Here is a 25,625-nt window from a genome sequence, read left to right as displayed (position 1 = left end):
GGGCCCCTCTCTTTAGCCTGCCTCTCTTAGTTATGCTATTATAACTCTAGACTGCTGTGGGAAGCTCCTTCCAAGGACACAATGAGCCGCTCCCTCTTCTCTCTTTTCACTTGTCTCCTTTTGTGTGCATCTTAGTCCCAGAAATGCCTGTTACTAACCTAGCTCTGGGGAGTTTTCTCCCCGGAGTCCCTTTGCTTCTTCTTCACCCAGAACATCGCCTTGGAATTGGGTGGCACCTACACCGGGGTCCTGGGTGCAGCTGACGCTATGGACTTACTACACCCTGCTACGCTCTGCGTTTCCCCGCAGTGTCCGACTGCGTCCTGCCGCGTCCAACCGCGTCCACCCAGGCTGCTGTGCCACACTACACCCCGTAACGCCCTGCTGTGCCCTACTATGACATGAACTACTATGACTACCATTGTGATCACTGCTTCACTATCTTTATTATGACTATTATTGCCACCATTCACCACTCCCCCAACTGGTGCCGTCAGACACCGCCTACCAAGAGTCTGGGTCTGTCCGAGGTTTCTTCCTAACAAAAAAGGGAGTTTTTCCTTGCCACTGTCGCAATAGCTACTGCTAATGCTTGCTCTTGAGGCAACCACTGTAATAGTTGGGGCTTCGTAAAGTACAGAGTTTGGTCTAGACCTACTCTATCTGTAAAGTGTCTCGAGATAACCCTTGTTATGATTTGATACTATAAATAAAATTGAATTGAATTGAATTGAACAGTGACCGCCCACTTTTTTAACGGCTCTGGTTCTGGAAGTGTTTTTTCACCATGTAATTGTTCCATTGACATTTCAACAATTGCTTATATAAAGATTTTTAAGTCTGGAACCAAGCCAACTAGCTATGAGCGCAAAAAAAAATATTTCGCAAACCGCAAAAAGGCAAGAAAGTAAAGAAACTATTAGGGGTGGGAATCACCAGAGGCCTCACGATACGATATCATCACGATACGATATCATCACGATACGATATCATCACGATACGATATCATCACGATACGATATCATCACGATACGATATCATCACGATACTTATTTGATTTTAAACATATTGCAACATTCTGCGTGTATTTCAATTTATTACCTCTTTTCTAACTTTAAGTTTTTCCCAATTTTAAATTATGTCCCCAAAAGGAAACTTTGTCAACATCTGTTTTATCTAAAAAGACAAATTTGTTCATCTCACTTCAATTTTATTGCTGCTAAACTGTCAAGCAGACGGACTGACCAACACGTATATAATAATCGATTGATACATACATACATGTATCGATACAGTACTGCCACGGAAAATATTGCAACACTTCAATGGTAGAGGCTCGTTCTAGCCATTAGCGAATTCGGTTAACATTTCCATGGTAACAGTGACTTGGACCAATCAGAGACATCGCTGTTACGCTTAGGATTGTGGGTAGTGTAGTATTTCTCCATAAGATCGCGAATAAAACGTGTTTTCCTTAAAAACCAGGTTGATTTCATACGGACTTCTAGCTTCTACAGGAGCAGAAACGTTTGTTTCACAACCTCATAGCTTGTGGTCAGTCTACCTTGGATGATTTAGACCAGGGGTCTTCAATGTTTTTTAAGCTAAGGACCCCTTTATTGCGAGAGAGACGGAGACCCCCTACTACATATTGTATAAAATGAAGTTGCATATTAAACTTGGCCTACAATAACGTGCGGGAAGCCTAAAGCCTTTACACATACCTTTTTGGTGTATACAAGTGCATAGAATAATAAGCTATTAAAATAATTGTTGGTATGATTTTATAAATCATGTTTTTATGTATGACAGTGAATCCTTAGGATGAACTGTATCTGTGGATGGCTACCTTAGTGACTACCTTACCTCGTCAGTCATCAATTTCTTTTCTTTTTTTTTTTTTTTTTGCTAATAACTTGTTGGATTCATGTTAAGACATTTTCATTTTTTAAAGATCTCTGTTGCAAAGAAACAAGTAAGGCAGTGTGTGGGGGTTTCTTAGCAACTTTTGATTTACTAATCCTCCTCTGTTGCATCTGTCTCACATTATAGCTGCCAAAGTATTTTTCTGTAATGAAAAACTTTCAAATAATTAACAATAATTTGGCGGCCCCCCTGCAGTAACTCTGAGGACCCCCTAGGGGCCCCGGACCCCCTGTTGAAGATTTCTGGTTTAGACATTATGGCTGATAATCAAAATCCTTATGAAGAAAATGAATGGGATTTTTACTTCCGGAACCATACTGTTGAGCTATGAAAGCCCCGCCCACCGGAGGTAAAAACCATCGGTACCACAATTTTTCGGGTCGGCAGCTTATATAAACTTAGTTATGAGTTATTTACATTGTTGGTAGTGCATCCCATCAGGCAGCAGTGAAAATGACGAAATATGGAGATACAAGGTTTCTGCCTGACAGCGATGATATTATACTACTGAGACACTTGTCCTGATCCTGTATGCAGGGTTTAGAACCACAGACAGTAACAATTTTGTGTGATGTTTTGTACATCAGATTTAGTACACATAGGACCATGTGAACTGATAAATGGTTGAAGGAAACTTTAAAGGTACATTCCACCATTGGCTAGCCACGTGTTGGGCAACAGTTGAAATGTTTCTATTCACTGGTGTTTTGTGTTTTTTAGGACATTTCCACATGTGAAGACACTCTCCATTCATGCAGTCTGACTACAAACCCAGAGCACCCGGCCGTTATTTCCCCAACTGACCCTCTGTCATTGCCTGGATACACAGATGAAAAACTTATAGCCAACATCAACCACCTCAAGGTAAACTAATCTTACACCAAAGTGTATTTTGATCCACTATTCAATTTATAATTATGTCATCATCAGGGGTGACATATGCTTTTGTGATGATTGGATCTTCAACTTTTTAAAAAAAATATGAATTTCAATGGGATTATGCAAACTGAGAATATTTTATTTCCTGGGAAAAAAGATGGCTCAGGCAGCCTACACCCATGGTCATGGTTAAAAAAAAGATGTAATCTCACACTGTGTCTCTTTGACATAAGTCAAGTCAAAATGTGTGTGTGTGTGTGTGTGTGTGTGTGTGTGTGTGTGTGTGTGTGTGTGTGTGCATGCAGTTACCCATCCCAGAGGTGAATGAGGAGAGTTGCTGGGACACGGAGAAAACTGAGCAGAGCCCACCAGGACAGATGGGCAGCAATAGAACACGCTCCAATTCAACCAGTGTGTATCATACAGGTTTCACTCAGTAGTAAAATTACCAGTCATCTATCATCTACATCTATTAACTCTGCTGCCTTTCACTTTGCATGCCAGTGGGTCGGATGTGTGTAGAAAGCTGAGAGAAGCAGGCTATTGTCGGTTCTGCTCAGACAGACAGCTAAAGCTTTTAGAGTGTATAGTAATGACAGGTGATAGAATGAGAGAAGCAGGGATGGGAATATTGGTTATAATATGTTTATTGTCTTCAGGGAGGTGTGAGGCAAGGGGGTAATATCCTTTTAGCAGCGGGAAGCCACACCGCTTATGGGAAATGAGGTCCTAATTGTGAGAAACGCTGCGCTTACAGTTTCAATGGTGTGAGATTGAACTGAACAGATTGTCAGTGGTAGTGTATATTTATAATGATGCAAAGTATGGCAGCTAGCTTGACTGAGAGAGATACTCACAGTGATTAGGAAAATAGTAACTCCTGTACATTGTTATCCAAGCCAATACATCGTTTCACTTTGATTGGCCACACAACCGCAGTCAGTAGAATTTGTTTTCATCACAGCATGGAGAAAAGCATTCTGTACACAGTGACCGCTAGGATTGGGCATCGAGAACTGGTTCCAACTTGGAATCGTTTCAAATATAATATATATATATATATATATATATATATATATATATATATATATATATATATATATATATATAATAACAATAACAAATAATCTTTGCCCTTTTGGTCATGAATTTGCTGACCATTGATCCAATTGATGGGGGAGCCTATAGTATGTGAGCTGCTGTACTAGACACATTTTCTTTTTTATCAGAAATTGAATATAATAATATTACAAATTAAAGGAAAACTTCTTTGAGCATTATAATACAAAAATGTATGCCAACACACAAAACATGTTTCTATTTTGCTGGTCCCTCTGTGCATGATCAAATATAGAATCAAAGTTTATTAAACTGTATTTCATGGGTTTTGCTTCCCCCTGATGCTGGCTCTGGGCCTGTCTTCTACCATGTAATGGAGGAACAGCTCATTGTGATGACACTGTGTGTATCAGCAGGTGTCCATCCTTACTGGATTGGGGATCTGGACAGCATCATCATGAAGACCCCAGAGCTGTATAGCAGTCATCCTCAAGGGAATAGTGGTTTCTATGGAAACAGGAAGTCTCTGTCCCAGCAGCTGGAGTTTCCTCACATCACTACACAAGTACTTGATTTTTCTGATATTACAAACAAAATACATTAAAGATCACAGCTGGTGACACACATCATTCATTAATTATTGAAGTAATCATTGAAATGAAGGCAAATACAATAAACCAATACATAAACTGTTTAAAGCGACTTTGAGTCTGTGAAAAGCGCTATATAAATTCAATTTATTATTATTATTATTATTAAACTGACACCAGTTTTATCTGTAGGTCCCTGCTTTATTTTGCTTTATTGTTGAATGTTCTTAAATGAATTGGTATTTAATCAAATGACCGCAGCCAATCTGCCTGTAACTGACTGGGGAGAGTTAACTAACTTGTGGTAAACAGTGAAAGGATAAAGTGGTCAAACATGGCACTGAACCACAGTCTCCATTATTTAAAAAAAAGTCATGGCACTTTGAAAATACTGCTTACATTTGTTCAAACTGACAACAACATCAAGCCCCACTAATGCCATTAGTGCAGCCCAAATCATCTGTCTAAAAATGCCCTCAGACCTCATGGGGTTAATAGGGGCCCAGCAGCATATGTTTTGCTTTGGGCCCCCCCAGCAGATGAATCCAGCCATAATTGGAGCAGGAAACTCACAGGAGTCAGTCTGATGTATACCAGAGAACAGTCAGCAGCCTGGCAGTTCTCTAAATCATTAAGGCCAATCTGTGGTTCTTACTGTTAGTTTAGGTAAAACAAGGGTCAAAATGTTATTACTGACTGGTAGTAAATAATTCAATCATGATATAATTAATAATGAATGTGTGTCACATGTTGCTCCTCTCCAGCCTGTTCCCCGTCCCTCCCGCTCTCTCAGCTCTGCCCAGCTGCTACACTCCTGCAACAACGTGCAAGCCTTCATCATCTGTAATGTTGTGCTGATGAAGGGCCACGGCAAGGTAGGAACCACACACCACCACCAAAGCTGTCGCTTTTATTCCTTTAAATTTTCTCTAGTATCATATTGTGAGCAACTGTGACAACAGGTATTCTATCCCTGCTGCTCTTCAACAAGTGTAATATCTTTATTTCATGTTGCTCAAGGTGCTGACACACTAGGCAGAGGGTAAAGAACTAGTGGCAGCGAAGGCAGACTGGCGCCGCCTCATGTCTGCTCACGTTGCCTGTGTCTTGGCAAAAAGTTGCACTTCAACTAGCCACGGCCAACTAGCACATTCTGCGCCTTTGTTAGAGGAGATACAAGGTATGAGGAGAGAGAACTCTTCATACCAGCAGGCGGCGGTAATGTATTCGTCATCAGAACAGGGAAACCAGATATACAATCTGCTATGATACAACAAGACAGCGTTTGACTGAATCAGCCACGTGTCGACGTAGTTAGGTTTAGGCGTGAGGAGTGGGGATTGGTCAGGGTAAGCTAATCAGAGGCAGAATACAGAGGGCCACGAGGCATGTCCTTTTACGTCGTCAAGTATTTTCATGCTATGCTGGTTACAGGAAATGAGCCGAACAAAGTTGTCACTCAACTGGCGATAGCAATGTGCTTTCCTATGCCGTGACAAGAGTGTGTGAAAGAAACATTTTTGTTAAATTTGACTAATTTAGTGGTCAGCTGGCCGGCTAGTTAGCTAGTGTGAGTAACGTTACATTCCGGTACGATACACACAGACACAGATCGTAGCTTCAGCGAGACGTCATCCATACGACTTTGAAGTGTGTACAGTCTTATACTTCAACAGTTTAATGATAAACCGAGACCTTCTTGACTTGCAAAATTATCTTTGAAACTGAAGAACATCATATGTGTAATCCATGGCTTAATTTAAAAGTGATCAAAAAATAATGTCTTTCCCCATTTACCACCATTCATATTTTTTCCGAATTAAGGTCCCATGGCGGTCCACCGGAAGAGAAGGGACTTCGCCTCTCTAGTATACATCCATGACTAATTTTCTTAAGCTGAACAGCCAATAACAGTGATCCTCTCACCCACAGCTCTGACACCTATTCAACAATACACTTTTGTTGATATTATGATATAAATGTATGGGGTGTAAATAGTGCCTCTAGTTTTTTTTTCTCGTTTTTTATAGTTTATATAGTAGCTGCTCATAATGCATAACATTCTAGTTTGAAGAAAGATTAGACACACTGGTCATTGGTCCACTTGTTAGCTTTTTCCAGAGCTTTCAACTGCATTTCAAGTTCTTCATCAGCAAATGGAGTTTGCTCAGTGTCAGCCGGAACAACTTCAATATCTTTTCACTGGGTGTGAGCAAACTCCATCAGCTTCTGCTCTTTACATAAACTACTCTTTCCCAGGTCAAGAATGAACTTTGACACTAAACTAGTGCCAGTCTTACGTCTCCTCTCTGTACCAATTATGTACATACCAGTGTTAGCCAAAATGTAAAACTGTTCCTTTAATTATAATAATGATAGATAGATCCAGGAATGTTGGACCGGGATACATGATAACCTATGTCGGATTGCAGGGACCCAGGTTCCATTCAGCCCAAGATTATTTATTCTGGGAGATGGGTCAATTCTAAGCGGGATGGATAAGCACATAAGAAGCTGGGTCCAGATTAGTTTAATGATAGCCAGACAGATTCTTTTAAGAGGAAGGAAGAATGAAGGGGTGCCATCAATCCAGGAGTGGGCTTGTGAGATGGCTAGGTAAATGGTTGCCAGGTAGGATGTCTGTACTAGAACATGGGGAAAGTATCTGAACTTTCTGGAGGGCTCCTAAGAAGCTTTGTGCTGGGGAGAAATTAACATATGTAAATGACAACACCATAAGCCCATCATACGGGCTTATGGTGTTGTCATTTACATATGTTAATTTGGTTTATTGTCTATTATATTACTATTTTGTTGAATGGTCATGAATATTGTAGTTAGTGTCATCTTTTCTTGATTTATGTCTGGGTGGGTGGTGATGACGAATAAAGGGGGTGTTCATGTTGCGAATTGTATGTTTTTTATGTTGTTACAAAAGAAAAAGTTAATCACAAAAAAGGTTGTGATTGTATTGTTGTTGATGTTAATCAGTGATAATGCTATTAATAATAATTGTGCTGCTGTTCCCAGGGCCTGGGCTTCAGTATAGTGGGCGGGAGGGACAGCATGTATGGACCAATGGGGATCTATGTGAAGACCATCTTCCCTGGAGGGGCAGCGGCTGCTGATGGACGGCTGCAGGAGGGTGAGGGACAACATGCTGCACATGAAGTTCATACACACACTTTAGGACAAGTGTTGAGTCAGGGATGTCCCGATCACTATAAAGAGGCTATATGTAACTTTCAGTTTGTGTTGATTGTAGCGGCCACTTTGGACAAAAGTGTTATTACCACACCTGCTGTCGTAAAGGTCTTTTCTTTACGGTGCTTTATTGCCTACTGTATAGTACTGAGTTAGCGTTACCGGGAGGTCATATAGTTGCGATGAATATTTTGCTCGGACAGAAAATCATTCATTTACAATAAGAGAATACGTTAGAATACGTTAATAAGTGTTGCACACGGTAACTTAGCCTACTTTGGATGTATCGTGAGCTAAACCGGGTATCACTGTCACTGTGTCACAAGCCAAAGCATTAAGAGACTGTTGTAGCAACCAACGTAATAGTAACTTAGATTAATATAGCGCATTTCATGAAACACGAGGACTTTACACAAATAACGTTACAGGGGGACAAGGGGAAAGAAAATAGTTGACCAACACAAACACGGACTAAAAGGAATAAAACCTCTGCGCTAAATGGAAGGGTGTCGTAATTTAATGTAGGTTACTGGCATTGTGCATTTTAAAGGTACTTTATGAATTAAATAGACTTATTACATACCTGATGGCCAATTCGCATTTTAAAGGTACTTTATGAATGAAATAGACTTATTACATACCTGTGGGCCAATTCGGGTGGGTTTTGAATCATTTACAATCCCATAATTGTCTCCATCTGTTGAAAACCCATCCGAGATTGACTCGGTTTTGCCCATAGTCTTTCACTTTCCCTTTCAGCTTTTAGTTGTTCTTCCTTTAATTTCCTTCTTTCTTGTGATGGCCCTGCCCCAGTATCAGCCATAACTACAACATCATCTAAAATTAAATTAAAATACAATAAGGCCTATATAAAAAAAACTCCTGCTACCTTTTACCTGGCTGGATACAATAATGCAGGCTTTTCTGGTGTTACACCGAAATCTGTGACCCGTGAGAATGTGTGCTCTGTAGCGCTGTCTACCTGCCGTAAATCATTTTTGGCAGAGACATTAATAAAAACTATACTGTAAAAATAGCGTTCTTTTCACTGTTAGTCTTGCTTGCTGTAACAGGTCATTTATTATCATCAGATGAAGTCAAGCATGCTAAAATATGTCCCATATTTGAATGCAGTGTTAATGGACGCTATTTCCCCTCAATATTATCGTATTGAGATAAAGACATTTAAATGATGTGGTTATGAAGTTTTACAGAGTGTAAATGTGATAGAAATGATGGAAACTCTTTACCATCAGTCTTATCCATATCAGATTTCTACAGTGTGTCAGCTGATATGTCACAGAGTATAGATGCAGCCTTTAATGCTCTCAGATCTTCTGTTTCTGTGTCTGCATAGGTGATGAGATCCTGGAGCTGAATGGAGAGTCACTACATGGTCTGACTCATGATGAAGCCCTGCACAAGTTCAAAGTATGGCAACTACATTATGATCCTACTAGTCTCGCATTGCCAGACCTTCCTCCACAGCGCTGTGGTGGAAGGTCTGGCTAGTCCACACAGCATTCTGGGATGGGAGAAAAACGTGTTCTGGTTTATTGGCATTTCTTTAAACCAATCACAATCATCTTGGGCGGTGCTAAGCGCTGGACGGAGCCACGGTGCCTCTGCAAAATAGCCTCGGGAAGGAACTTGTTTTGGTGGAACATGTATGTTCAAAAGATGTTTTAGTCGTGCAACAGAAAACTCAGATTGGACAGATAGTCTAGCTAGCTGTCTGGATTTACCTTGCAGAGATCTGAGGAGTAGTTAACCATAGCCCTCATAAATCCACCGGAGTTTAGAATACCAACATAAAGAAAGCGGAAGATAACGGACATCCGGCCTAAATGAGGGTAATATGGCGGAATTTCCGGCGGCAACGGAGCAATCCTGGAAATGAAAAGTCGTTGTTATAGACTATGATCCTACTAACAGTATTCCTCTCAACGCAGGGTTTTTTATGATCAAAATAAAGTGCCATGAAGTGTCAAATCATAACAGAAGTTATCCCAAGACACTTTTCATATAGAGCAAGTCTAGACCAAACTGTATAATTTACAGAGACCCAACATTTCCCCAGGAGCGGCGGGAATACTAAAATGACTTTGTTTTTTTAGGTAGACACACTAAAAGTAATATAATTAATAATAAATAAATATATAATAGAATTCAATTCAAATGCAATTCTTACAGATTAGGGACCGTTTGGTATTCATGGAATGGACCACTGGAAGAAAATAGGGAAGGTTCATGTCTTTTTATTCTTTGTTGAGGGGAGGGTCATCCAATTTTTTTTTGTCTAGGGGGGAGGGTCACCCAACTTTTGTATTCATGAGAACAGCGACATTTCAAAGTGGCTTGTTTGGTGCATATTTATCCATGTAGCTCCATGTAGCTCTCTCAGTCTCGGCCCCTATCGCTAGCAGATGGGTCCCTCCCTATTTAGTCAGCCAGACAATTTGAACTGTAGCTTTAGAGACCGTGGGATTTCCCAAACTGAATAAATCCCGCTTGCACATATAAACACAAAACTGCTTTGCTAGCTCCAAGACATCTGATGAAAAAATGTTTTTATTCATTAGCATGATTGCCGTACTGTTTAGTTCAAAAACATCCAAAACACCGTACGAAAACATAACGGATCAGACGCAAGCTTTTATTTTGAAAAGTCAAAGGCGGACCGCACCAAGCCAGAAGGGCATGAGACGGAAGGTCTCCAGGCTGCAGCCATACCCGACTCAAATATCCTTTCGGTCCCGGTGATATTATATATATATATATATATATATATATATATATATAATTTTCAAGGCATTTGAGAAGGAAGGAGTGGTAGCATGCAAGCTCCCAAATTGACGCTTGTCTGAGAAATGGAGTTTTTGATAATGTTCAGCTTTACCTATATGCTAAAATATACAATGACTGAGGAAGCCTAGTGACAAGTCCATAGCAACCAGTGTTGATTTTTTTTTTACCCAGTGTGCTTTGCTGAATGGTCTCAATGTTTTATTGTTTTACTTCATGTGAATACTAGTATACTAGATGAGTAACTTAGTATTTGAAGTAATGCAGTAATGCAGGAAGTGTGCATATAGTTTCCATGCTTATTGTGTTTCCACAACAATATTAGTGAGTAAATTTACTGAAATGGCCACCACACCATAACAGAGGAGTGTGATGCGTAAGATGAGAATGCAGAGGTTTAATCACATATGTCATGGCTGTTAAAAAACAATGGCTATCTGTAAGTCTTTGCCAAGTACAAACCAATACAGAAGGCATCAATAAATTTGGTGGGGAGGGTCAACTGTTTTTTCCATATCATTTTGGAGGGTCATCCAAAATGTATTGCTGGTGAAGGGAGGGTCATGGCTATTTTGACGAAGATCCCAAAACTCCTCTGGTGGCCCCTGAAATAAATAATGAACAGTCCTTTACATCATCAACATCATATTTAGTTTTGGGTGGGGGTGTTAATAGGGGCCCAAAGCTCATTTGTCCATCACGTCTTCAACAAAGGATCAACCCCATTTACAACAAAAACAAGCAGCCAGCCAACCTTTTTCTGCAGGTGTTGTGACCTCGCTGAAGTAAATTAAGAAAGAGTTTGGTTTTTTAACATAATTGTGTGTGCAGCAGTGCCCACTTTAGGCTAACCAGCAGCAGTAGCTTTAGTTTAAGTTTCACTTTCACTTGTAAATTTCCATCAGAAGTCAATTGATTGTGCTGCAGAGCAGAGTGCCAGTGCTGTTTTCTCCTGCTGCATTTTTTCTTCCTACATTGTTGCCTTGGACACTGTACTTGTACTGTATATATTACTGAAAAATGTTAAAAGGAATTGTACTTATTTATCATATACATATATAGCATATCTGTTGTTCATTGGAGTTTTCTAATGTCAAATCACTAAATTGATAGTTAGCATGGCTTTGAGTTATGACTCAGCATTTTCTGTTGCTATAAGTTGTAGATTTGCACTATACTTTGGGTATCTGTATTGGTTTCATCTCATTTCTGTTTGTCATTTTCTCTTTGTTACAGTTTTACAGTATAAAACAATAAGGAAAGTAAAATTTCTTTGTCGAACCCCAAGAAAAGTTATGCCTTGTGTTTTTTGGAGAACTTTACACTGTTAGCTAACTGTCAAGCTTTGAAGAAACAACTCATTGCAAGGACAGTATGGCAGGCATTTAGCATTAATTTGAAATATTAAATGTCTCTGTGCAGCAGATCAGAAAGGGCCTGCTGACGGTGGTGGTGAGGACCAGCCTGCGTGTGGGTGCTCTGAGGGGCCCAGCGCAGGCCGCTCAGCTGTGCAGGTCCCGCTCCCTCAGCTCCACCACGGGCATGGCCCGGGCCAGCGCCGACATGGGAGACTACAACTACCTTAACAACACGCCAAGTGTCCCGGGCCATCCTGGGCCTGCTAAGCCCAGAGACCGCGTCATGATGGAGATCATCCTGCAGAAAGGTCAGCCACGGTGGACAGTAGAGTTCAGAATCTGAATCTGAATCAGGTTTATTGCCAAGCAAATAACACTTAACAAGGAATTTGCCTTGGTGGTTGGTTCATACATAAACAAACATATTAAACATATATAAATTTAGCACAAAAAGTAAGGAAATTTGTGTTTGGTAGATTATTTCTCTGTGGTAACAATGCTTTTTGGCAATAAATCTTATACCGTTGGAAAGCCTGTTTAGTTCCCTTCAAATGGTGCCCCATTTGTAAGGAACATGCATTTGTGGGATGAGCAGCAGTGCTGAGTATGTGGGTTGCGCCCATGAAAAATTTGCCAAATCTTCTCTGTCAATGCCAAACAGCTTATTCTGCCATTGACTCGTTTGGTGTTTGGTGGATTGGATGATTGAAGTTTGAAGAAACAAGACATATTGGCAATTTAACAATTTATTCATTTCACAAACAGGAGCTTCAGTAGTGTGTGGAAGAACCATACACAGCCACAACAGCCTGGCACCTCCTCCTCATGCTGGTCACCAACCTGGTCACATACTGCTGTGGGATGGCATCCCATTCTTCAACCAACATTTGTCGCAAGTCAACCAACATGGTTGTGTTGGTCACTCTGGCACGAACAGCACGCCCAAGCTGATCCCACAAGTGTTCAATGGGGTTGAGGTCAGGACTGCTGGTAGGCCATTCCATCCTCTCCACTCCAACATTCTGGAGGTAGTCTCTGATATACCCCGCCCTGTGGGGGCGAGCGTTGTCATCTTGGAGGATAGAGTTTGGTCCCAGACTGTGGAGATATGGGATTGCCACTTGTTGCAGAATCTCATCTCTAAATCAGGCACCTGATTGGCAGCACCTGGGGGTACCAGAAGCCCAAAACAAGTGTCAATAGCAACAGCAAAATAACCTGTTTGGCATTGGCAGAGAAGATTTGGCAATTTTTTTAACAATTAGCCTACTTATTAAACACTAAATATTAATTATTTTATTATTTAAAAAAACATGTGCTATAACAGTGTTACTCGCATGGCTCCCATTATCCTCCGTGACATGCTGTCTTCCACTTCGCCTGACAACTCTTCTCCAAAACAAACAGCTCTGAGATAACAGAGCTCAGCCCATAGCTTGACTCACCAAAACAGATAGTATGCGTGAAATAAAAACAGGACACATAATTTCACTGTGTAGTGTTAACTACGCTAACTAACCGTTAGAGATGCACCGATTACAACTTTCTAGGCCGATTCCGATTTTCTTTGAGTTAGGCCAGCCGATACCAATTTTAGCCGATTCCGATTTCATTTTTTCTAACCACTTTAAGGCACACACAAAAATGTATTTTCTATCTTTTCTTTAATAGAAAATGTTACATTTTGCATAGAACATAGAACATTTTTTAAATAGATAATCGATTGCTATAAAATACAACTATATAAATGACTCCTGGTGTGGGAAATTAACACACATCTAAAGTGCAATGTTATGGAAGAACCATTTCCTTCTACTACTACTACTACTACTACTACTACTACTAACTAAACTTCCGTATGTATGAAAACAGGGAAAACGGGTAATGGCAATACAATAATAGCCTATATAAATAACAAATAAAAATAAAATAAATATAGCTAATGCAGTATAAAGATATTTCTCAAAAACACACACACAGGCCTGTTTGAACGTCAAATATTAATGTTACCTGAAAAAAGCGTGTAGTTCCTTTTTTAGCAAGTTTGCTTTATTTTTTCCTTGTACATAAATATGAACACTACCGTTGCTGTCAACGGGCTTATCTGCTAATGTTAGCTACCGACGGTTACCTCGGAACAATCCAGCAAATAGACGGTACCCTAGAGTGCCGTTACCTGAAACAGATGATTTAACGTCACCGCTCATTTTACACACAGTTTAGCAACAAAACTAAACTCTTTAAAGATTACTATGTTTTTAATGTTGGTTTTAAGCGGTATGCACCCCCACTAACCTGGAAAGCGTTTTAAACAGTAACCTTAATACAGCATGCCGGAGGAATACAGCGTCTCTTTTTTTTTTTTTTTTTTTGTTTGTTTACAGCGTGTCCTACAGTGGTCAGCGGGGCGTCAGAGGCTGAGGGACCACATCATTTGCTAACGTTAGCTTCTTTTCTCATCTAGAGTCTGATAGTGGGCAGTGCCCAACGCTATTTTCCGATAAACTGTAGCTGTCATATTTCACGGGACCCGCGTGAGTGCGGTTTTCATGTTCCAGTTTTTCAGCCTCAGAGGGGAGAGAGAGCGACTGACTGTTCGAGCCGTGTATAATTACGACTTTATGACATTTCATTTTCAACAGCTGATTGAGCGGCAGTGCGCCACTGCTACATGCATACAGCGAAAACCCTGCATGTGCACGTGTGATGTTGCTGTTGCGCGATGTAAATCATGCGGCGCCCGAGTGCATTTGACTGGCATAAAATCGGCATATGTCAGTCTGACATCACCATGGCCGGTCATGGCCGGTCACGTGAAAATCGGCCAATTCTGGTCACCAGCCGGTCAATCGGTGCATCTCTACTAACCGTGTGTTGTGAACCACGTGTTGTGATTAAAAAAAAAAACAGACAACAGCTGTGTCTCAAAGACCGGGCAACAGCCAGGACGTTGAGAATCCACGTGCGAGAGGTGATGGACAGTTCCAGTCACTTCGTCATGTATTCACTTCGTTGAAACAAAAGAAGAAAGCCTCACTGATGTGAAGACAAGGATAGAGATACATATATAAATGCTCTCTGCCTGCCATATGCCAACGCTCCGGTAAGTCCATCCCACCCCGTCTCTGCCCGGGCATGCCCCAGCTGCCGGCACATTTGTTGACAAACTCTGATGCGCACGCGCACGCAATGGTGAAATGGCAATTTATCCCTTTAAATGTGAATAAACGACAGTTACACTCACCGCCAGCAAATGCTCTTTCCATTGTGATTGGTGGTATCTTGACAACTTGCCATTACCTTTTTTCCTACAGACTGTGTTGATACGACTTATACATTACAGCCACTCAAACAGGACAGAGTAACTTTTTTTTTTTTTTCTGACAACTTGGCTAGTTAAGGCAGGCGCGTGTTGTTAAGGCGGCCGCCTTAACTGCAAAGTGCTGTGGGAAACCCTGATATAATATGTGCAAAGGGCAGGTGTGTAGTCCAGGATGTAGGTAGTATAGTGTCTAGTGGGGGATCTGGTTTAATCAGTGTCAGGGGGGGTCCGGGGCCTTGTTAATGAGGCTGACTGCAGAGGGGAAGTTTTTATGGCGTGAGGTTTTGCACCTTGTCGACCGCACCCGCTTGCCAGGGTTAGGGGTTCAGACTGTTTTCCATGTGACCGATTCTGCTCTGTTCTGGTCTGGCCCCAATGGCCAGATTTGATCTGACTCCAATTTTGGTCACTTCACCCTGCACCTTTAAGTTTAAAGTGTTCGTTGACTGGTAGACCAGGAAATCAATACTCAGGATTCGCTCAGTCAAGTTATAACAAATCTTTAGTAAATGATATTGCAAGGAAAGTACATATATACTGTTTATATATATTAGGGCTGTCAAAATTAGATTAATCCATTCCATATTGACCTTTGACCCGGAGCCGTTCTAGTCACCATTCGACTGTAAAATGAAGGAGGGAGACGAGAATGCGCTGCCTGGATCATTGATTGGAACATTTACTTATAAAAATCTTCTTCCTGAATTAGGGTTGGGTACCGGTGCCTTAACGACCTGTATCTACCGGACCGAATAGCAACGCGGATTTTGGCGCCTCATTTCGGTGCCACTGATATGTCTGCGCTTCTCTCGGATTCTCTGAAACATAGTTACAGGCAACAGAAACATCGCTGCACGTGACGCTAGTTAACACTATACTCAACAGCAGCTAATGTTAGCCTACCGCTAGCTAGTAGCTGGATTAAACACGGTTAAAATGCTGACAGCTAATGCTAAATGGTGTAAAGTTTGACTGTATTTCACTGTAGAGGATTCCAACACCGTGATGTAACAGTCTGCAGCTGCCATTGTCGGAAAAACACAGATGGTGCATTCAATGAAACTGGTAACCTACAGTCTCGTGGTGCATTCAAAGTTATTGTTAAATGCCCTTTTCCCATCTGGTGGTTGTTTTTGTCGTTCAACAGCAATTTACTAGTGGAATAAGTAATTGTTATAGTAATTACATTATTATTAAATCATTTAATTTTGACCATATGGCCTTAGCAATAAACAAGCCGAAAATAATAATAAAAAGAGGGTTTTTTTTAACTTTAATGTCACTAATGCTGATTATTCATTGATTCATTTGAATTGAAATATTTAAAATACTTTCACAGCAAAAATTATGTATGCGATTCATTTAGATTAATTAATCACAGTGTGTAATTAATTAGATTACATTTTTTAATTGACAGCCCTAATATATATATATATATATATATATATATATATATATATATGGTTCAGAACTCCTTCAAGACTGTCTCACCCTCAACACAGTCTCTCCAGGTGACTTCTTTTGTGGTAATTTATCATTTAAAATACCAAAAGGTTTCTCCAACGGACGTGCTTGCTTTTCTGAGTTGCATCTGATCATAAATAGAATATTAGGTAGGTTTATTACAGTTTTGTGTTTTGGTTACTGTTGACAAAATAAGCAATTTTCACAAGAGAGATTTTGGTCAAAAGATGGATCCTAATTTTCCCATAATGCAGCCGATAGACTCTTTTGGCTATAGAGCTCAACAGCGTCGTTCGGGAAGTAAAAAAATCATTGATTTTCTCCGTAAGGATTTTGATAATCATCCGAGGTAGACTGACCATGAGCTCTGAGGTTGTGAAACAAAGGTTTCTGCTCCTGTAGAAGCTAGATGTCCGTATAAAATCAACCTGGTTTTAAGAAAAACATGTTTTATTTGCTATCTTATGGAGAAATACTACCCACAATCCTAAGCGTAACAGCGACGTCCCTGATTGGTCTAACTCGCTGTTACAGTGAAAGTGTTTACAGTACCCGCTCGAACGGCTAGAGTCTATGATAGTTCCTGTACACAGTCTTGTACCTTTGCCTTTTTTGCTGTTTTCAAAATGTTCTTTTGCGCCAAATCAAATGCTTGGTTCCAGGTTTAAAACTCTTTATCTTTATATAATGAAACGTCAACAGAGATATTTAACGGGGGAAAACACCAGAGCCGTTCAAAAGGGGGGGGCAGTCAGGGCCCCTGGGTAGCTCAGTTGGTAGAGCGCGCATCCATATAAAGAGGTTTATTCCTCGACCCAGAGGCCCAGGGTTCGAATCTGATTTGCGGCTGTTTCCTGCATGTCTTACCCCTCTCTCTCCCCTGTCATGGCTGTCCTGGTGATTAAAGTCGGAAATGCCCAAAAAAAAACAATAAAATAAAAAAGGGCAGTCACTGTTGTGCTCTATTAGATAGATAGATAACAACATTATGTCACTGGGACATCTGATTGGTTATTCACCCGTTACCCACATTCTTTATCTTCAAACTCCTCACTCACAGTCAATAATGCAGGCGTTCTGCTGTAAATTTGTTTACGAGCCATGAATCAGTCTTCACAAAGGTGGTTATGGGGCCTCGCCTCGCACTCCCCACCACTAGTAAACTGACAGGTAGTCTGTGTGTAGAATCTTTAGAAATCAAACAAGCCACCTTTAATGCTAGACAGTATCATAATAAATCCTATCCTAATAAACCTTTATATGCTTGTGTGATTTCCCAGAGGCCGGTGTTGGTCTGGGTATTGGACTGTGCTGTGTTCCATCTGGTGACGGCTGCCCTGGGATCTACATCCACACCCTCTCTCCTGGGTCAGTCGCACACATGGACGGCAGACTGCGGTGAGGATCACTAACTACAGGGCTGTATACATGGTTGGAAAGATGCCTACTGTACTAAAATGCAACAGTACAGTAAGGTATAGCAGGCATTTAGCATTGATTTTTGACTAGGTTTTTGTGAAGAAATACAATTTAGTCAGTTGCCAACACAGCAGATAGTGTTAGCTTCCGCATGTAACAGGATGTGAGGTTAAAAGGCCGGAGTACCAAATGTGACAATCAATATTATGTTATGTAATGCTCCTTATCTATAAGAAGGATTTAGAAAAAAAAGTCTAAATAAAATCAAAAAAGTTAGACTTTTTTTTTATAGATATATCAAATTACATTTACTGTTTGTCAGCCGTACAAAATGTTATTGGCTTTGAATCTTGCTAACATAGCGTTAGCTTTCTGGCTCATAGCTGTCTGAGCTGAGCGGACTATAAATAGCTCCCGTTGCTAAGCGTGGCAAGTCAAATCTAAGGTCTGTCCTATTTACTGGAACAGTGAACAACGTTTGCATTGCCTAAGAACCCTATAGGATGGGAATGATTGTTCCAGGTATTAGTCAAACCCTTAGGTGTAACCAGGGAAAGAGAGTTATTGTTTGAAAAAGGTTTAGATTTTGATTGCAAAACGCATAAAAATATAAATTAATGGCTGTAAAAAAAGTTTTTTAGTAAGTGACCATAGTATAAGCGGTTTAATGCCCTTTGACACCTCGTCGGGCATTAACCCTTACATATATATGCCTATATACGTATATATATATATATATATATATATATATATATATATATATATATATAATTTGCCTAACAGACCCTTGTTCCTCAGGTTATTACTATTCATACTCTGGCACAACCTTATGTTTCTCTCCTCGGTGTTCTTTCTTTCGTTCTATCTTTCCATCACCATTTCCTGAACTTGCCCTCCCTACCTTTAGGTGTGGGGATGAGATCATGGAGATCAACGACACTGTGGTTTACAACATGGCGCTGAATGACGTCTACACAGTGCTGAGCCAGTGTGCACCAGGTCCAGTCCACATCATCATCAGTCGACACCACGACCCCAAAGTATGCAAGCCTCCCCCTCACTTACCTTAACCAGTCCAAAGCCTGGGCTGGCTCAGTGTTAATGCATGGACTCCCTTTGGCTTTCAGCTTGGTGTTCTGGCTCCAACAAGTTGGATGGATATTCTGTGTGTATGTGTGTATGTGTGTATGTGTGTGTGTGTGTGTGTGTGTGTGTGTGTGTGTGTGTGTGTGTGTGTGTGTTAGCTATTTGATACTGTGACCTGTTTTCCTTAAAATGTTTCTGGGACTTCCTCCCAGTACATGCTCCTTGTAAAGCTGAGGGGGATTAAGCAGAACATGATGATGACTGAATCTGTAGGGCCTCAATAACAGGCAGTCATTGGCTGATGATGATGCCCGTGAGCAAGTTATGTAACACCCATTCCCCCTGGAGCTGTTCAGTGGCCATACCTGAAGGTTTAGGGTTAAATAAAGGTAAAAAAAGAAGGTGACTGTGAGCCAGCTACAGGCACCGCCAGATGACGGTCCTTTCAGGGGCCATGGTAAGTGGAGTTTAGCCAGAAAAAGTGAGTGTCATGCGGCGATGACAGTTAAGTCTAGGCACCTAACGACTAGTCACTCTCAGAGAGCTCATCTACAAGATGGCGCCTGTGTTTGGCTATGCGTCGGTCACCTCTCTGCTTTCTCATACATTTGTAATCTTCCTTGTGATTTTCCTTGTGTCAACCCTATCAACTACCAGTTATGTCTCCGCAATCATACAGTATGATCGGGCCGCGTTGCTCCGCATTAAGGCACATATGCAGGACTTTTATATTACCCGGGACAGATTTTCTGAGTTTTTCCCTCCAAAACTGGAATGCCACGCGTCATCGCCAGAATACCTGTTGCTTACCCGGCGCCGCGACAGGAAAAGGAAGCGGGGATTCAGGGCTGGGGTCCAAGTTTGGAGGAGAAAGTGGCGATCCCGTGGATTTTCATCTGTGCCGAACGGATCCAGAGCTCCTGGGAGTGAGCGGTGCCAGAGGCCGGTTCCGGTCTGCGAGTCAGATCGGGACGCGGTCTGTGCGTCATCGCCTGTGTGGAGCACCTCTGACCGGATCTTCCCCACCCGGCCTGTTTGCCACCGTGCGCCCCGCCAGCGTGTCCTGTGCCCGGTTACCTGTCGGACGGATCATGTCATCCAGCATGTCCCAGGCCAGCCCTTGTCACGCACACGCTCTACTAGGATTGCACTTCTCAATGCGCGCTCAATTGCGAGCAAGGCTTTTACCCTGAACGACCATTTCACTAATGAGAACTTGGACTTTCTGTTCATTACGGAGACGTGGCAGCGGGAGAACGAGCACTTTCATCTTAAAGAACTATGCCCCCCGGACTGCTTTGTGTTTGGGACTCCTCGGCTCGCGCGCCGTGGAGGCGGACTTGCGCTGGTCTTTCGGGATTCTTTCTGCTGCAGTTTGATGGACACCGCTTCGTTCAACTCCTTTGAGCTGCAGATGTGTAAGGTTGGGAAAATACTATGAAGGTAAATATGGTGCAAAAAGGGAGAGCTTGTAGAATACAATGTGAGAACTTGCAGAACAAAAAATCTGAACTTGTATGTTAAAATTTGCACTTGTAAAAATTTAATTTGCACTTGTAAAAATAAAATTTGCACTTGTAAAAAATATTCACACACATGTGATCTGAATTTGAAGTCATACAAAGAAAAAAAACATGAGAGCTTGTAAAAAAAATCTGAACTTGTAAGTTGAAATTTGTACTTGTAGAAAATGTTCACACACCTGTATTCTGAATGTTAAGTTACAGAAAAAATATTCACAAATGTGTAGATTGATATTTACATGAACACAATGACAGCTGCAAACTTATAATGCAACATTTACTCGTATACTTTTTTTTTTTTACTCTGGTTCATTTTCCATCACAACCACAACTCAGTTATTACAACCTCTCGAATCTGTCACTGCAACTTCACATATGTGCTCTCTCGCATCACAAAGTGGCCAATCTGCGCACCTCGACTTTCACAACACTCTTGACGATACATTTGGTGCAAAACTAATTTGTACCTGTGGACTTAGGCTGTGGAGCTCTGAGCTAACAGAACAGGAAAATCAGGGTTTCTATCGCCAGATGAGGGACAACTCTGTCCGACTTATTTATGTAGCATGGAAACTTGGTGGAATAGCATGCTAGCGTTAGCTAACTAGCAGCCAGCCCGCTTCTAAATAAATACCTTTTGTCTAAACATTTTTAACAGTCAAACTAAAACACTAGCGGTGAGCTCCACGGCCTGCAGCCGCAGACGGACCGTCATCAGTGGGTAACAGGTGTCAAGTTTCGCATCCCTGCCGAGAATTGCATCCACTAGGGAAAATAATGATTTTATAAGGCAAAGTCGATCCCCACTGATGACGGTCCGTCTGCGGCTGCAGGCCGTGGAGCTCACCGCCAGTGTTTTAGTTTGACTATTAAAAAGTGTTTAGATAATTAAAAGGTATTTATTTAGAAGCGGGCTGGCTGCTAGTTAGCTAGCTAACGCTAGCATGCTATTCCACCAAGTTTCCATGCTACATAAATAAGCCGGACAGAGTTGTCCCTCATCTGGCGATAGAAACCCTGATTTTCCCATAGACTGTATATAAGAAGGCTTTTCCCGTTCTGTTAGCTCAGAGCTCCACAGCCTAAGTCCACAGGTACAAATTAGTTTTGCACCAAATGTATCGTCAAGAGTGTTGTGAAAGTCGAGGTGTGCAGATTGGCCACTTTGTGATGCGAGAGAGCACATATGTGAAGTTGCAGTGACAGATTCGAGAGGTTGTAATCACTGAGTTGTGGTTGTGATGGAAAATGAACCAGAGTAAAAAAAAAAGTATACGAGTAAATGTTGCATTATAAGTTTGCAGCTGTCATTGTGATCATGTAAATATCAATCTACACATTTGTGAATATTTTTTCTGTAACTTCACATTCAGAATACAGGTGTGTGAACATTTTCTACAAGTGCAAATTTCAATTTACAAGTTCAGATTTTTTTTACAAGCTCTCATGTTTTTTTTCTTTGTATGACTTCAAATTCAGATCACATGTGTGTGAATATTTTTTACAAGTGCAAATTCTATTTTTACAAGTGCAAATTAAATTTTTACAAGTGCAAATTTTAACATACAAGTTCAGATTTTTTGTTCTGCAAGTTCTCACATTGTATTCTACAAGCTCTCCCTTTTTGCACCATATTTACCTTCATAAAATACACCCCTTTTACTGTGTTTTAGTTTACCGACCTCCTGGTCCAGCACGTATATTTCTTGATGATTTCTCTGAGTTTTTAACGTCTATCATCAAACTAGATCGCGTTTTAGTCCTTGGGGACTTTAATCTGCATATTGACGATCCCTCTTGTTCGACTGCAGCTGAACTGTTGACTATTATGGATTCTTTCAATTTTGTACAGCATGTTTCTGGCCCCACGCATAAAAAGGCCATACGTTAGATTTGGTTTTCTCTTGTGGCCTAAACATTGATAAACTGAGTGTTGAAGAATTTCAAATTAGTGACCACTGTTGTATTTCTTTTAATTTGTCACTTACCATGATGCCTACTGTCTGTAATGTTGCAACACAAAAACGCATCATTAGTGAGTCAACACCTAGTGATTTCTCTGCCTCTTTTGACTCTCGCTCCTTTGTTGAATGTGATGATGTTGATTCATTTGTGCAAAGTTTCAACAACCACTGTCTGTCGGTTTTGGATATGGTAGCGCCTGTTAAAATGATTTCAGGGTCACAGAAAAAGGCCCTCCCATGGATAAATGATAACATTTGTAGTCTTAGGAGAAAATGTCGGAAGACAGAGCGTCTGTGGAAAGCCACTAAATTAGAGGTACACAGACTCCATTTAAAAGACATGATGCTGGATCTGAATGAATTGATAAAGCAGGCTCGCTCAGCTTATTTTTCTAATCTTGTGTCAGGAAATAAGAAAAATCCAAAAGTCTTGTTTGACACTATTGAAAATCTTACTACACCTTCGGCTCCTCTTGTGCCTGTGTACACGCATGAGGACTGTAACAACTTTTTGTCGTTTTTTTTGAACAAAGTACATGACATTAGGGCCAGTGTAAATTCTCCATTCATTAGTGTTTGTTCTACTGAGTTTTCACCGGTGTCGTCTTGGTCGTCCTTCACTCCTGTCAGCCTACAGGATGTGAAGACCATAACAGGAAATATGAAACTGTCTTCGAGCCCCACTGACATCGTCCCAACAACTCTATTGTTGAAAATGTTTAATATTGTCGGCCCCTGTGTGGAAAAAATAATTAACCTGTCACTTACATCTGGCTCAGTCCCCAGCTACTTCAAACACGCTGTGGTAAACCCGATCCTTAAAAAGCCCAATCTTGACCCTTCAGAACCTAAAAACTACAGGCCCATATCTAAACTTCCATTTATCTCCAAAATTTTGGAAAAAGTAGTGGCATGCCAGCTGACCACCTTCATGGAGCAGCACAACTTGTTTGATACTTTTCAGTCTGGTTTTCGAAAATTACACTCCACTGAAACAGCCCTTATCAAAGTCTCTAGTGATGTAATGATGGCAGCAGACTCTGGCCGTTACACTGTACTTGTACTTCTTGATTTGACTTCTGCTTTTGACACTGTGGATCACAGTATACTGATCAATCGGCTTCAGAATGAGATGGGACTATCAGGATCTGTCCTTCAGTGGTTCTCTTCCTATATTCATGACCGAACCTTTAATGTTGCTGTAAACAATGTACAGTCTGATGTGACCAATTTGTTCTGCGGCGTGGCACAAGGGTCAGTTTTAGGTCCTATTTTGTTTTTACTGTATATTTTGCCACTTGGTCAAATTATTGGTTGTTTCAAGGATGTATCATATCATTTCTATGCCGACGATGTCCAGTTGTATTGTTCTTTTAATGATGCTGAGTTCCATCGTTTGTCTCTGTTCCTAGAGTGTGTGTCCTCCATCAAAGACTGGCTGGCCACTAACTACCTGCAGATAAATTCAAACAAGACTGAAACGCTGATCTTTGCTCCAGACCATAAGATCCCGCTGATCAAACAGCACCTTGGCTCTCTGGGCCCCTCTGTCAAATCCAGCCTCAGAAACCTGGGGGTTGTGTTTGACCAGGCCATGTCTTTGGAGACACACTCAAAACAGCTTGTCCGAAATTGCTTTTATCATCTTTGGAACATCTCTAAAATTCGCAAAATGTTGTCAAAGAAGTATCTGGAAATGATAATTCACGCTTTCATATCAACAAGACTTGACTACTGCAACTCTGTTTTTACCTGTCTGAATAAGTCTGCACTGAACAAACTGCAAATTGTTCAAAATTGTGCTGCTAGACTTTTAACAGATGCCCCTCGAAGGTCTCATATCACTCCAGTCTTGTCGGCTCTCCATTGGCTCCCTGTAAAATTCAGGATTGATTTTAAGATTTTAGTGCTGACTTTCAGAGCCTTAAACGGTCAGGCCCCACAGTACATCCTGGACCTTTTGAAGCCGTATTTCTCTGGCCGGACTCTTCGGTCCTCTGGCCAGAACTTGCTTGTAGTCCCTAAGACTCGTTATAAGACCAGAGGGGACCTCTCTTTTCAGTCTGTTGCTCCCAGACTGTGGAACGCCCTGCCCCTGTCCATGCGTCTGGCAGACTCTGTTGTCTCTTTTAAAAAGGATCTGAAAACATGTTTATTTAGGAAAGCCTTTGGTTGATGGGTTTTCACTAGTGTCACTTTAATTTTACATATGTATATACATTTTATATTGTTTGTTTTACCTATTCTTTTGTACAGCACTTTGTGATTTTATCTGTGAAAAGCGCTTTATAAATAAATTTTACTTACTTACTTACTTAAATTTAGCGAAGTGAACTCCGCTCTCCGGCTTGAAAGCACTGTGTTTTATGTTGACACCACGTTGTGCTATTTTCATATATTTCATTATTTTCCATTGAATATTGAAGTTAATAAATAAGTGTTTTGGCATGGCTGGCTGAGTGGCACACATGGTATTGGAAGGGGGATTTCATTCTTGCATGTTTTGTTTTGTTGTGCATGATTAAAAAACATCCCCCCGTCTGCTTTTTTCACAAAGCGCACCCTGCATACGACCACATAGGTGATTATTCCTACTCTCTAATGCGACCCAAAAGAGCGTTGAAAAATGGGGTCTTGACCAAGCGTCAGTGTTTGGCGAGTTAGGAGTGAGAATGTGTTGCCCCTACCCCCTGTCTGTAGCTCTGAGGCTCCAAGTCCATTGGCTCCTACAAAAGATGCAAAATCTTTAAAAATGACTCACAAATATCTAGTTTCATCTTAAAAACAACTTCAGTTTTAACAAACTTTACTCAAACAAAATGACATAGTGGATTTTCTGGGGAAAGTTTTTTTAGCAGCAGATGAATTCACATTTGGCTCTGTAGTGAGTGTTCTGGGCAGCATGAGCAATTCCAAATGAACTACAATGTGTGTGTCCATCAAGGAACATGCCATCCACTGCAACAATCTGGTCACTGATATGATTTTCATTTTTATTTTGACTTTGGATACACAAACTATCCTAG

General features: G+C 41.0%; 1 protein-coding gene across 2 annotated transcripts in view; it reads left to right on the top strand.

The window, feature by feature from the left end:
* il16 (interleukin 16) overlaps positions 1–25,625 on the top strand; it is an 82,484-nt gene that overhangs the window by 30,628 nt on the left and 26,231 nt on the right. Inside the window, exons 6-14 of one of the 2 annotated variants that reach the window (XM_035999851.1) lie at positions 2,647–2,790; positions 3,111–3,216; positions 4,281–4,429; positions 5,219–5,329; positions 7,485–7,599; positions 9,016–9,089; positions 11,889–12,129; positions 17,888–18,005; positions 18,934–19,066. In XM_035999851.1, coding sequence (XP_035855744.1) covers positions 2,647–2,790; positions 3,111–3,216; positions 4,281–4,429; positions 5,219–5,329; positions 7,485–7,599; positions 9,016–9,089; positions 11,889–12,129; positions 17,888–18,005; positions 18,934–19,066 — 1,191 coding nt within the window. Of the gene's footprint in view, positions 1–2,646; positions 2,791–3,110; positions 3,217–4,280; positions 4,430–5,218; positions 5,330–7,484; positions 7,600–9,015; positions 9,090–11,885; positions 12,130–17,887; positions 18,006–18,933; positions 19,067–25,625 lie in introns of both variants that reach the window. The other variant, XM_031300978.2, reaches the window with a different exon arrangement.

Source organism: Sander lucioperca, chromosome 3 (assembly GCF_008315115.2).
Source record: "Sander lucioperca isolate FBNREF2018 chromosome 3, SLUC_FBN_1.2, whole genome shotgun sequence".
Classification (NCBI taxonomy): Eukaryota; Metazoa; Chordata; class Actinopteri; order Perciformes; family Percidae; genus Sander; species Sander lucioperca.
This window is presented reverse-complemented; position numbering and strand designations above follow the sequence as displayed.